The 13,898-nt window shown below is 47.0% G+C and overlaps 1 protein-coding gene across 1 annotated transcript in view; it reads left to right on the forward strand.

Annotated features, from left to right (window-relative positions):
- The window catches only part of sass6 (SAS-6 centriolar assembly protein), a 168,753-nt gene that overhangs the window by 20,942 nt on the left and 133,913 nt on the right, over positions 1-13,898 (forward strand). Inside the window, exon 5 of the mRNA XM_084325732.1 lies at positions 3,046-3,214. Within this exon, the coding sequence (XP_084181858.1) occupies positions 3,046-3,214 (169 nt within the window). The remainder of the gene's footprint in view (positions 1-3,045; positions 3,215-13,898) is intronic.

The raw sequence follows: 13,898 nt of genomic DNA on the forward strand, positions 1-13,898 counted from the left end.
GCCAGAGAAAAAGGCCAACGGTTTCAGAGATGAGCACCACATCAAACCTAGTGAATATTTCTAACACACAGTTGAGCGACTTGCAACATACTGTACTGTCCAAAGGGTTATCATTTGTCACGGCACGGAGAGTGGACGCTTTCACTACTAAGGTAGAGCTTTTTAAGTTTTTTCGCAATAAAAACTTGAAGTTTTTCCGATCTTGTGCTTACGAGGAATTACTTTAGATTTCAAGATACATATTATTTGCAGAACAGAGGACTCGGCATGGGCTCGCCAGCCGCAGTGAACCTTGCTAATCTTTTTATGTCTAAATTTGAATTAGAACATATAATACAAAATAACCCGTTTGAGAAACATGTCAAATCCTACATGCGCTATATAGATGACCTATTCTTTATTTGGTCAGGTACATCGTCTGAGCTCCATGACTTCCTTGAATATCTCAACTCTTGTAGATTAACGATAAAATTTACTTTGAAGTTTGACTTACAATCGCTACCCTTTTTGGACGTCTTAATCAACAAAGCCCCAGGTGGGACTTCATTACATACAGAGGTCTTCAAAAAAGAGACAGACAGAAATTCGTTTCTACATTTCTCTAGCTACCATACCCCGGCTTTAAAAAATAGTCTACCTTTCAGCCAAATACTCAGGTATAAGAGAATCTGTGACACGGAGGTCAGATTCAAGGCCCAAGCCGAAACCCTACGGGAGAATTTTCATGACAGAGGATACAGTGCTATTTTAACAGCTAAGGCCCTGCACAAAACTCAGCAGATTGACAGATCCTTGTTACTGGCCCCTAAGAAGAATAAGGTACACTCTGACAAAGTGGCCTTTGGGTATACTTACAGCCCGATTACTAGAGACATACGTACCATTGTCAATAAATACTGGCATATTTTACAGTCAGATCCTCTAGTTGGAGCGGCGTTTCAGCATTCGCCCAATTACTATTACAAAAGACAAGCGAATCTCTCAAATCTGCTGGTGAAAACGGATTTTCCCAAGGTAAAACCAACTCACTTTATGTCTAACATCCCAGATGGGAACTTTCCCTGTCAATCTTGTGTACATTGCCAAGGGATGATCAAAGACAAAAGTTATACACACCCAAAAACGGGCAAACGGTTATCGGTGAAAGGTCGTATTACCTGCAATTCCTCCTTCATAGTGTACCTGCTGAAATGTCCTTGTGATTTTTCATATGTGGGTAAAACAACGAGACCATTCAAATTAAGAATCAGTGAACAGGGATAGTGGAGGTACTTCTCAAGGTGGGGTCCGGGAGGGGGGGGTTCGAGCTGAGCATATGTGTGTAGGTTTTTTTTTTTTAGATAACAGGTATTATGGGTATATCTTATATAAGACAACTAACTAAAAGGTGATCTCATTGGATGTGCCCTGACAATTAATGCTTGTATATCTTATCGTGTGTTGTCATGTTTGTTTATATGTTTGTTTAAAAAATAATATAAAAAAATAAAATACAAGAATCAGTGAACATAAGTGTTCAATCAGAAATTCAGATGTCAAATCGGCGGTAGCTAGACACTTCAATACTTGCAAGCATGCTGTCAAAGATCTCCGTTATATGGGTCTAGAGTTAGTTCATAGGCCCGCCAGGGGAGGTGACAGACATAAGCTACTTTTGCAAAGGGAATGTTATTTTATTCACCTCTTTAACTGTATAGAACCAAGAGGTATGAATGAAGAGAACTTGTTGACCTGCTTCCTTTAATTACTTTTCCCATTAAGGCCGATTATTAGTTTTAGTATCCTTAGAAAGAAGTATGCCGGGTTCAGTAAATACGAGTAAGATCAATTTAGCCCAACAGTATCTAAGTATACAAGGGAGTATTAATGATTAGACTATAGATCTATTTTAAAGAGCCATTAGTAAGTCTAACAACCTTCAGACACACCGAACAGGTGTAGTTTTTCCTTATTTTCCTTTTTTTCCGCTTTATTACGAGGCTAAAAAAAAAGTTTGAATTTACGCCTAATGGCAGACTTATTTACCCAAGGGTTTCTTGTTTACTTTTGATTGTTTATTGTTTATTTATATAAAATGAATAAGGCATTAGAGTGTATCTATCTAGCCATACATACTAGATGTTATTGCTATTTTGATTTATGTTTTTTGTTTCCAGTATAACAACAATTTAAATTTTAATCTTATATCTACATTTACCATCTGTATATTGTGGTAATTTTGACTTTAGTTTTTTCATCGGTTTTCCTCTTTATTACGAGGCTCAAAAAAAGAGTTTGACTGTACGCCAAAGGGCGGACTTATTTACCCTAGGGTTCTTGTTTAATGTTTATTGTTTATATTTAAAATGAATAAGGCATTAGAATGTACCTATCTAGCCATACATACTAGATGTTAATTTTGGTTTTGTTTCTAGTATAACAATTTTATGTTTATGTATCTATTATCTACATTTAGATCTACATTTTTTATTTGTATATTTAGGTAATTTCGACTTAAGAATGGACTCTTGACATCAAAGTACTTCCTGGGTCAAATTAGACCTTATAGCAATTCTCAACACACCTGTGGATGATGTCACTCCCTGCTTTTCTTCATATATATTCAATAAAATAATCTAAACTGGCCTGAAAGCATGTAACCTATAATGACTGCATGTAAAGGAATTCTCCTTGGTGGCACAAAGATAGCTTAACAACAACTCGGAAAGTTGCCATGGGTTTGAGTCAGAAGATCAAGGGAATGAATTGGGTCCTCTTCATTCCCGTCAGTCCCTCGAGTGGCTGGACAGGCCCACCCCGATTCTACTGCATCTCCTGAACTCCTGTCTCTCAGGGTCGTGGGCAAACTTTAGGGAAAGGGTCCTGCTTCTTTTTAAAGGTAGAATCTGTAACGCCGTCAAACGGCAATCTATACTGTGAGTTTCTCCAGACTCCTCTTGGCAGAGCCTCCCTGAAATCCAACCCATGCATCAGACAAAATCAAAAATTTATAATACATCTGCAAGCATACATATTATCTTATACGTACTTTTGCATGTTTTCCAGATTTCTGCTGCAGTTGACATATCAGTCTCCAGTGCTTGATGACTCGGCCACCTTCAGCATTGTGGAAACAAATGCATTCAAACACCTCATCCACCTGTCATTAAGGCTCCTCCACGGCTCTGATGCGGAGATCAAAGATTATCTAGCAGTGTGTCTCTTTGCTTTCAAGGTATGTCATGTTAGGCCAACACTGGCATAGAATGTACTTTTCCAAGTCCATGACTGTGGGAAAGTGTGTTATGAAGCTAGCTCTTCATAGAGGGGTAATGAGAGGGGTTAACAGTCACTTACATTTGGTCATTTAGTTGACACTTTTATCCAAAGCGACTTAAAGGTTCTGTACGACAGGTCAGCAGGAAGGGTACAACTCTTTAACTGAGTAACAATGTTCGTCAAACAGTGTTTAAACTTGGGTGCTACAGTCTTGAGTGCATAGACGTAAAGACATATTAGCATAGTAGGTAGTAATATAGGCAAGGACGTTTATTTAGTGGCAAAGTGCATGATAGTAAAAGACAGTACAAAGGTTAGTACCCCCCCCCCCCCATTTCAGATATTGATTGAAGAAGTGTGTTTTTAATCGACAGCAGGAAATTGGTCGGGTTTCAGCTGTCCTAACTGGTGGCAAGCTGTCCTAACTGTGGTGGGATGCTGTCCTAACTGGTGGAAAGCTGTCCTAACTGTGGTGGGAAGCTGTCCTAACTGTGGTGGGAAGCTGTCCTAACTGTGGTGGGATGCTGTCCTAACTGGTGGAAAGCTGTCCTAACTGTGGTGGGAAGCTGTCCTAACTGTGGTGGGAAGCTGTCCTAACTGTGGTGGGAAGCTGTCCTAACTGTGGTGGGAAGCTGTCCTAACTGTGGTGGGAAGCTGTCCTAACTGGTGGGATGCTGTCCTAACTGTGGTGGGAAGCTGTCCTAACTGGTGGGATGCTGTCCTAACTAGTGGGATGCTGTCCTAACTGTGGTGGGATGCTGTCCTAACTGGTGGGATGCTGTCCTAACTGGTGGGATGCTGTCCTAACTGGTGGGATGCTGTCCTAACTGTGGTGGGAAGCTGTCCTAACTGTGGTGGGAAGCTGTCCTAACTGTGGTGGGAAGCTGTCCTAACTGTGGTGGGAAGCTGTCCTAACTGGTGGGAAGCTGTCCTAACTGTGGTGGGAAGCTGTCCTAACTGTGGTGGGATGCTGTCCTAACTGGTGGGATGCTGTCCTAACTGTGGTGGGAAGCTGTCCTAACTGGTGGGATGCTGTCCTAACTGTGGTGGGAAGCTGTCCTAACTGTGGTGGGAAGCTGTCCTAACTGGTGGGAAGCTGTCCTAACTGTGGTGGGAAGCTGTCCTAACTGTGGTGGGATGCTGTCCTAACTGGTGGGATGCTGTCCTAACTGGTGGGAAGCTGTCCTAACTGTGGTGGGAAGCTGTCCTAACTGGGGTGGGAAGCTGTCCTAACTGGGGTGGGAAGCTGTCCTAACTGGGGTGGGAAGCTGTCCTAACTGTGGTGGGAAGCTGTCCTAACTGTGCTGGGAAGCTGTCCTAACTGTGGTGGGAAGCTGTCCTAACTGTGGTGGGATGCTGTCCTAACTGTGGTGGGAAGCTGTCCTAACTGGTGGGAAGCTGTCCTAACTGGTGGGAAGCTGTCCTAACTGTGGTGGGAAGATGTCCTAACTGGTGGGAAGCTGTCCTAACTGTGGTGGGAAGCTGTCCTAACTGTGGTGGGAAGCGCTGTCCTAACTGTGGTGGGATGCTGTCCTAACTGGTGGCAAGCTGTCCTAACTGGTGGGAAGCTGTCCTAACTGTGGTGGGAAGCTGTCCTAACTGTGGTGGGAAGCTGTCCTAACTGTGGTGGGATGCTGTCCTAACTGTGGTGGGAAGCTGTCCTAACTGTGGTGGGAAGCTGTCCTAACTGTGGTGGGAAGCTGTCCTAACTGTGGTGGGATGCTGTCCTAACTGGTGGCAAGCTGTCCTAACTGGTGGGAAGCTGTCCTAACTGGTGGCAAGCTGTCCTAACTGGTGGGAAGCTGTCCTAACTGGTGGCAAGCTATCCATAACTGTGGTGGGAAGCTGTCCTAACTGTGGTTGGAAGCTGTCCTAACTGTGGTGGGAAGCTGTCCTAACTGTGGTGGGAAGCTGTCCTAACTGTGGTGGGAAGCTGTCCTAACTGTGGTGGGAAGCTGTCCTAACTGGTGGGAAGCTGTCCTAACTGGTGGGAAGCTGTCCTAACTGTGGTGGGAAGCTGTCCTAACTGGTGGGATGCTGTCCTAACTGTGGTGGGATGCTGTCCTAACTGGTGGGATGCTGTCCTAACTGTGGTGGGATGCTGTCCTAACTGTGGTGGGAAGCTGTCCTAACTGGTGGTGGGATGCTGTCCTAACTGTGGTGGGATGCTGTCCTAACTGTGGTGGGAAGCTGTCCTAACTGTGGTGGGAAGCTGTCCTAACTGTGGTGGGAAGCTGTCCTAACTGGTGGTGGGAAGCTGTCCTAACTGGTGGGAAGCTGTCCTAACTGTGGTGGGAAGCTGTCCTAACTGGTGGGAAGCTGTCCTAACTGGTGGGAAGCTGTCCTAACTGTGGTGGGATGCTGTCCTAACTGTGCTGGGAAGCTGTCCTAACTGTGGTGGGAAGCTGTCCCAACTGTGCTGGGAAGCTGTCCTAACTGTGCTGGGAAGCTGTCCTAACTGGTGGGATGCTGTCCTAACTGGTGGTGGGAAGCTGTCTTGGTTAACTGTGGTGGGAAGCTGTCCTAACTGTGGTGGGAAGCTGTCCTAACTGTGGTGGGAAGCTGTCCTAACTGTGGTGGGAAGCTGTCCTAACTGGTGGGATGCTGTCCTAACTAGTGGGATGCTGTCCTAACTGTGGTGGGATGCTGTCCTAACTGGTGGGATGCTGTCCTAACTGGTGGGATGCTGTCCTAACTGGTGGGATGCTGTCCTAACTGTGGTGGGAAGCTGTCCTAACTGTGGTGGGAAGCTGTCCTAACTGTGGTGGGAAGCTGTCCTAACTGTGGTGGGAAGCTGTCCTAACTGGTGGGAAGCTGTCCTAACTGTGGTGGGAAGCTGTCCTAACTGTGGTGGGATGCTGTCCTAACTGGTGGGATGCTGTCCTAACTGTGGTGGGAAGCTGTCCTAACTGGTGGGATGCTGTCCTAACTGTGGTGGGAAGCTGTCCTAACTGTGGTGGGAAGCTGTCCTAACTGGTGGGAAGCTGTCCTAACTGTGGTGGGAAGCTGTCCTAACTGTGGTGGGATGCTGTCCTAACTGGTGGGATGCTGTCCTAACTGGTGGGAAGCTGTCCTAACTGTGGTGGGAAGCTGTCCTAACTGGGGTGGGAAGCTGTCCTAACTGGGGTGGGAAGCTGTCCTAACTGGGGTGGGAAGCTGTCCTAACTGTGGTGGGAAGCTGTCCTAACTGTGCTGGGAAGCTGTCCTAACTGTGGTGGGAAGCTGTCCTAACTGTGGTGGGATGCTGTCCTAACTGTGGTGGGAAGCTGTCCTAACTGGTGGGAAGCTGTCCTAACTGGTGGGAAGCTGTCCTAACTGTGGTGGGAAGATGTCCTAACTGGTGGGAAGCTGTCCTAACTGTGGTGGGAAGCTGTCCTAACTGTGGTGGGAAGCGCTGTCCTAACTGTGGTGGGATGCTGTCCTAACTGGTGGCAAGCTGTCCTAACTGGTGGGAAGCTGTCCTAACTGTGGTGGGAAGCTGTCCTAACTGTGGTGGGAAGCTGTCCTAACTGTGGTGGGATGCTGTCCTAACTGTGGTGGGAAGCTGTCCTAACTGTGGTGGGAAGCTGTCCTAACTGTGGTGGGAAGCTGTCCTAACTGTGGTGGGATGCTGTCCTAACTGGTGGCAAGCTGTCCTAACTGGTGGGAAGCTGTCCTAACTGGTGGCAAGCTGTCCTAACTGGTGGGAAGCTGTCCTAACTGGTGGCAAGCTATCCATAACTGTGGTGGGAAGCTGTCCTAACTGTGGTTGGAAGCTGTCCTAACTGTGGTGGGAAGCTGTCCTAACTGTGGTGGGAAGCTGTCCTAACTGTGGTGGGAAGCTGTCCTAACTGTGGTGGGAAGCTGTCCTAACTGGTGGGAAGCTGTCCTAACTGGTGGGAAGCTGTCCTAACTGTGGTGGGAAGCTGTCCTAACTGGTGGGATGCTGTCCTAACTGTGGTGGGATGCTGTCCTAACTGGTGGGATGCTGTCCTAACTGTGGTGGGATGCTGTCCTAACTGTGGTGGGAAGCTGTCCTAACTGGTGGTGGGATGCTGTCCTAACTGTGGTGGGATGCTGTCCTAACTGTGGTGGGAAGCTGTCCTAACTGTGGTGGGAAGCTGTCCTAACTGTGGTGGGAAGCTGTCCTAACTGGTGGTGGGAAGCTGTCCTAACTGGTGGGAAGCTGTCCTAACTGTGGTGGGAAGCTGTCCTAACTGGTGGGAAGCTGTCCTAACTGGTGGGAAGCTGTCCTAACTGTGGTGGGATGCTGTCCTAACTGTGCTGGGAAGCTGTCCTAACTGTGGTGGGAAGCTGTCCCAACTGTGCTGGGAAGCTGTCCTAACTGTGCTGGGAAGCTGTCCTAACTGGTGGGATGCTGTCCTAACTGGTGGTGGGAAGCTGTCTTGGTTAACTGTGGTGGGAAGCTGTCCTAACTGTGGTGGGAAGCTGTCCTAACTGTGGTGGGAAGCTGTCCTAACTGGTGGGAAGCTGTCCTAACTGTGGTGGGAAGCTGTCCTAACTGTGGTGGGATGCTGTCCTAACTGTGGTGGGATGCTGTCCTAACTGTGGTGGGAAGCTGTCCTAACTGGTGGTGGGATGCTGTCCTAACTGTGGTGGGATGCTGTCCTAACTGTGGTGGGATGCTGTCCTAACTGTGGTGGGAAGCTGTCCTAACTGTGGTGGGAAGCGCTGTCCTAACTGTGGTGGGATGCTGTCCTAACTGGGGTGGGAAGCTGTCCTAACTGTGGTGGGAAGCTGTCCTAACTGTGGTGGGAAGCTGTCCTAACTGTGGTGGGAAGCTGTCCTAACTGGTGGGATGCTGTCCTAACTGTGGTGGGATGCTGTCCTAACTGTGGTGGGATGCTGTCCTAACTGTGGTGGGATGCTGTCCTAACTGTGGTGGGAAGCTGTCCTAACTGGTGGTGGGATGCTGTCCTAACTGTGGTGGGATGCTGTCCTAACTGTGGTGGGAAGCTGTCCTAACTGGTGGTGGGATGCTGTCCTAACTGTGGTGGGATGCTGTCCTAACTGTGGTGGGAAGCTGTCCTAACTGTGGTGGGAAGCTGTCCTAACTGTGGTGGGAAGCTGTCCTAACTGGTGGTGGGAAGCTGTCCTAACTGGTGGGAAGCTGTCCTAACTGTGGTGGGAAGCTGTCCTAACTGGTGGGAAGCTGTCCTAACTGTGGTGGGATGCTGTCCTAACTGTGCTGGGAAGCTGTCCTAACTGTGGTGGGAAGCTGTCCCAACTGTGCTGGGAAGCTGTCCTAACTGTGCTGGGAAGCTGTCCTAACTGGTGGGATGCTGTCCTAACTGGTGGTGGGAAGCTGTCTTGGTTAACTGTGGTGGGAAGCTGTCCTAACTGTGGTGGGAAGCTGTCCTAACTGTGGTGGGATGCTGTCCTAACTGTGGTGGGAAGCTGTCCTAACTGGTGGGAAGCTGTCCTAACTGTGGTGGGAAGCTGTCCTAACTGTGGTGGGAAGCTGTCCTAACTGTGGTGGGATGCTGTCCTAACTGTGGTGGGATGCTGTCCTAACTGTGGTGGGAAGCTGTCCTAACTGGTGGAGGGATGCTGTCCTAACTGTGGTGGGATGCTGTCCTAACTGTGGTGGGAAGCTGTCCCAACTGTGCTGGGAAGCTGTCCTAACTGTGCTGGGAAGCTGTCCTAACTGGTGGGATGCTGTCCTAACTGGTGGTGGGAAGCTGTCTTGGTTAACTGTGGTGGGAAGCTGTCCTAACTGTGGTGGGAAGCTGTCCTAACTGTGGTGGGATGCTGTCCTAACTGTGGTGGGAAGCTGTCCTAACTGGTGGGAAGCTGTCCTAACTGTGGTGGGAAGCTGTCCTAACTGTGGTGGGAAGCTGTCCTAACTGGTGGGAAGCTGTCCTAACTGTGGTGGGAAGCTGTCCTAACTGGTGGGAAGCTGTCCTAACTGGTGGGAAGCTGTCCTAACTGTGGTGGGAAGCTGTCCTAACTGGTGGGAAGCTGTCCTAACTGTGGTGGGAAGCTGTCCTAACTGTGGTGGGAAGCTGTCCTAACTGGTGGGAAGCTGTCCTAACTGTGGTGGGAAGCTGTCCTAACTGTGGTGGGAAGCTGTCCTAACTGTGGTGGGAAGCTGTCCTAACTGTGGTGGGAAGCTGTCCTAACTGCTGGGAAGCTGTCCTAACTGGTGGGAAGCTGTCCTAACTGGTGGGAAACTGTCCTAACTGGTGGGAAGCTGTCCTAACTGGTGGGAAGCTGTCCTAACTGGTGGGAAGCTGTCTTAACTGGTGGGATGCTGTCCTAACTGGTGGGATGCTGTCCTAACTGGTGGGAAGCTGTCCTAACTGGTGGGAAGCTGTCCTAACTGTGCTGGGAAGCTGTCCTAACTGTGGTGGGAAGCTGTCCTAACTGTGCTGGGATGCTGTCCTAACTGTGGTGGGAAGCTGTCCTAACTGTGGTGGAAAGCTGTCCTAACTGGTGGGAAGCTGTCCTAACTGTGGTGGGATGCTGTCCTAACTGTGGTGGGATGCTGTCCTAACTGTGGTGGGATGCTGTCCTAACTGTGGTGGGATGCTGTCCTAACTGGTGGGCTGCTGTCCTAACTGATGGGAAGCTGTCCTAACTGTGGTGGGATGCTGTCCTAACTGTGGTGGGATGCTGTCCTAACTGTGGTGGGAAGCTGTCCTAACTGCTGGGAAGCTGTCCTAACTGTGGTGGGAAGCTGTCCTAACTGTGGTGGGAAGCTGTCCTAACTGGGGTGGAACAAGGACAGAGAATAGCCGGCTTCTCTTTGATGACCTCCCCGTAGCTCGGATAGGAGTGGGTCTGAGGCGGCCACACGATGTAGAATGGAGGGGTCTTGAGTAGGGATGCACCGATCCGATATTGGTATCGCTATCGGCCGCCAATATCAGTAAAATAGCTGGATCGGGTATCGGTAAAAAAAAATATCGAATTCTTAATTTAAAAAAAAAAATTATAAATAATAAATAAAATAAGAAATAACCATTCAGTACATTTATATCTGTGTTAATTTTTTACATTTAGTTTCACCAAATTAGGAAAGTAATGTTTTAAGTCAAGCCTGATGTTGCCTTGCACAAAATAATGATCCCAGTCTCTTCCACACAGTGACAGTGAGGCATACAGTTTATTAATTGAATGAATGAAGTTTATTTTCTGTCTTTGTTTACAACAAATCAAAAACACACTTGTGATCCTTTACAATTCTTAAAAAAAATATATATTTTAATATAATATATAAAAAAAAATTGGATTACATTTATTTTGTATAACTTTTTTGGAAAACAAAATTTGGACAATGGGTATCGTATCGGTATTGGCCGATACCCAAACCCAGGTATCGGTATCGGGACTGAAAAAGTCGTGGGTGCATCCCTAGTCTTGAGGGTGTGTAGTTAGAGGCCATTGACCAGAGGTAGGCACGCCAGCCATTCCCTTCGCTGCACGATATGCCAGGTCGAAAACCTTGAAGTGGATTGTGTGGCGATGGGGAGCCAGTGCAGCTCTTTAAGAAGTGGGGTAACATGGGCTGACTTTGGTAGGTTGGAGATCAGGTCCCAGTCGTCGAAGACTACACCAAGGTTCTTGGCGGTCGGGACGAAGCCACGGCTACATTCTCCACTGTGATAGAAAGGTCGGTCAGCGGGGAGAATTTGGCCGGCAGGTGAAGTAGCTGTGTTTTGCTTGGGTTCAGTTTGAGGTGGTTGGTCGTCATCCAGACGGAAATGTTTCATAGGCAGGCTGAGATCAGCTCAGAGACTTTGATATCTGAGGGAGGAAAGGAGAGGACGAGTTGAGTGCACATGTCCAGAGTTAATTATATTGTTTACACTGCATTTTTATTCTATTTATTTTTACTTCACTGTACTATAATTCTGTGACCTGTACCTGTCTTCCTGTCTACCATGTCTTCTACTACCTGTTAGGCTTGGGCGGTATAATCTTTTTCATACCGACATACTGTTCTGACCTCACACCCCGGTATACGGTATATGACGGTATGACTTTCATCAGAGCGGAAGGGGGGGGGGGGAGCTAAGTTAACAATATACTCGTTATCATCATACATAAAGATTTTCCGGGAGTAAATACTTGATATCTTAGTCATAACCATAGTTGCAAGACGTTATAATGAAAGGTCTCGTTGTCTTGCATTGTTTCTACATAAGCAAGCACACGTTAATTTACATCCACAACATAACTGTGCCGTGGTATCCTTTTTTTTTTACTAGATTTTATTTATAGCATTTTCAGATTTTTTTGGTCAACGCAGGACCTTTTGGCCATGCAGGACCGACAGCGGAGAGAGGGTGAAATGGGAGGAGAAGAGGGGAAGACATGCGGCACATGGCCACCGGGTCGGGGAATCGAACCCGGGGCGACCGCTTCGCGACTCAGCGCGCTATGTGGTGTGCTACTGGAGCGCCCTGTGCCGTGGTATCTTAAAGGAAAACTCCAACATTTTGGGAAATTAGCTTATTTGCCATCTACCCTGGAGTTAGACAAGAAGATACATACCTTTTTTCTTCTCTGTGCATGCAGTAGGGGTAGGAAGACGCGCACTGTTAGCCTAGCTTAGCGTCAGTCACTGGAAGTAGGTTCCTCCATTAGCCTAGTTCCCAACATCTTCCTACTCCTACTGCATGCACAGAGAAGAAAAAGGTATGTATCTTCTTGTCTAACTCCAGGGTAGATGGCAAATAAGCAAATTTCCTTTAAGAATGATACAAGACGCTTATATTGAAACGCATTGACATTAGGGCCGTTCTTTCAACCTAAACGTGCACTTTCTTCAACCTCGAACCTAAATTCCTTAGCGACCCGTGTTACCAATGTAAACAAACTGCATAGTACGCACATGCGCGACACGGATATGAAACGAGTCATACGGAACAAATAACGGAGGCTGAAATGTGACTCACCAATGTGACTCACGAACTCACGACAGTACACATACAGACGCACAAAATTTAATCTGCATTGATTAACTGATAATCAAAACCCATCTTAAGCCGTTAAACCCCTTCGAATCACCGAAGCCAATATGCACACACAATCAGTCCAACTGGAACGGTTTACCAAACATACACTCCCAGCATTCATAACTCTGACAATTATCCATACGAACGTCCCGCATTCTAAAAAAAGATATCCGGACCCTCATACGTTCATCTTCCATACACTTAAACATAACATAACTTACTTACCCAAACAACCTGTCCCGAGTCCACATTCACGCACAAATCCGTACTTTCAAAACGTTAGAAAAACGCTCCGATACCCGAATCCACAATCATCCGATGTCTGGAAGTGGACCCATGGTCCATTCGATCTTAATAAACGGACGGCCACCGGTCCATAACCGGATTCTATAGAAGAATAAGTCTTTATTTGTCGTGCAGATTAACACACATGCGAGATGGGCGACCCACAGGAACACGCGTGTGGCGTCATCTTGCTCAACTCAGCTGAGCTCTGAGAGAGGGAAAGACAGACTGGCCTGCCCTCTGCTGGCACGTGCTGTGCTCAACTCTGTGTTAGTGTAATAGAAAGATCTGTGATTTGGCGCACAGTCTGTGATGTCACGGTATTGAAAATCATACAGACAGGATTTAGAAATACCCTGGTATACCGTAATACCGTCATACCGACCAAGCCTACTACCTGTACCTCCCCTCCCCCCCCCCCATGCTGCTATGATACCTGAATTTCCCCAAGGGGATCAATAAAGGAATATCTTATATCAAAATCTATTATCAATGAACCCCAACAACTCGCTATACATTAACACTTTCAATGCCGGAGCTTTGTGCCCCGGAACCCCGTTGCGTGCCAGCATCCACTTCAATGATGGCATTAAAAACGCGTAATCTATGTTTTAAATTATGGCTATGTGTCTAATCTGCCCGTCGCTTATCAATGACTTGTTTGCAGTCAACATTGTCCAAACGGATTGTTTTTTAATCGGTTCATATCCTTTTTATAGCATTTCGAAAAGCTATCGTTTTCTAAAAAATTTCAGGAAAATAGAAAGATTCCGTCATAAACGGCATTTATTGCAATATTCTCGAATACACTAGACACGTTGTCATTTGTCTGCCTATTTATGAATCGTTTTCAAATAAATGCTAGATTATCGATAGTATATGTGTACTTATGCACGCTATAGAAGCGAGCTGAGAAATCGATTCTCTTATTTCCTCAACAGCACACACACACACACATACATATACACATACGGGACACGCTGTTATCTCAGTGAAAACAGCTCTGATTATCCTAAAACTGGTAACATAGACTCCTTACCTTAGATCAGATGTTCTCCAAAAAGATTATTCCAATTACTGATCGCCATTCCAAATATCGATCGCGTTTATTGATTGATTATTGGCTGCTGTAAATATATATTCCAGGCTGCTTTCCATCTCGCGATCACTTCCCTCTTCATCAGACGGCTCGCCAGCATAGTGGAGCCAGTAGGCTCCCCCCCCACACATCCACCAGTCTAATCGAATGGCCTGCAGTTACACAGGGATAGACGATAGGGGGCGGTATTTCCCCATCGGAGCTCCTAGAGGGGCTGCTGTACTAACGGGAGACTCGGTTGATGAAATATGAATTCAGATCGCTAATAAAAAAAGAAAACGACAATTAGCGTC

The sequence above is a fragment of the Notolepis coatsorum genome (assembly GCF_963971535.1).
Source record: "Notolepis coatsorum genome assembly, chromosome: 12".
Classification (NCBI taxonomy): domain Eukaryota; kingdom Metazoa; phylum Chordata; class Actinopteri; order Aulopiformes; family Paralepididae; genus Notolepis; species Notolepis coatsorum.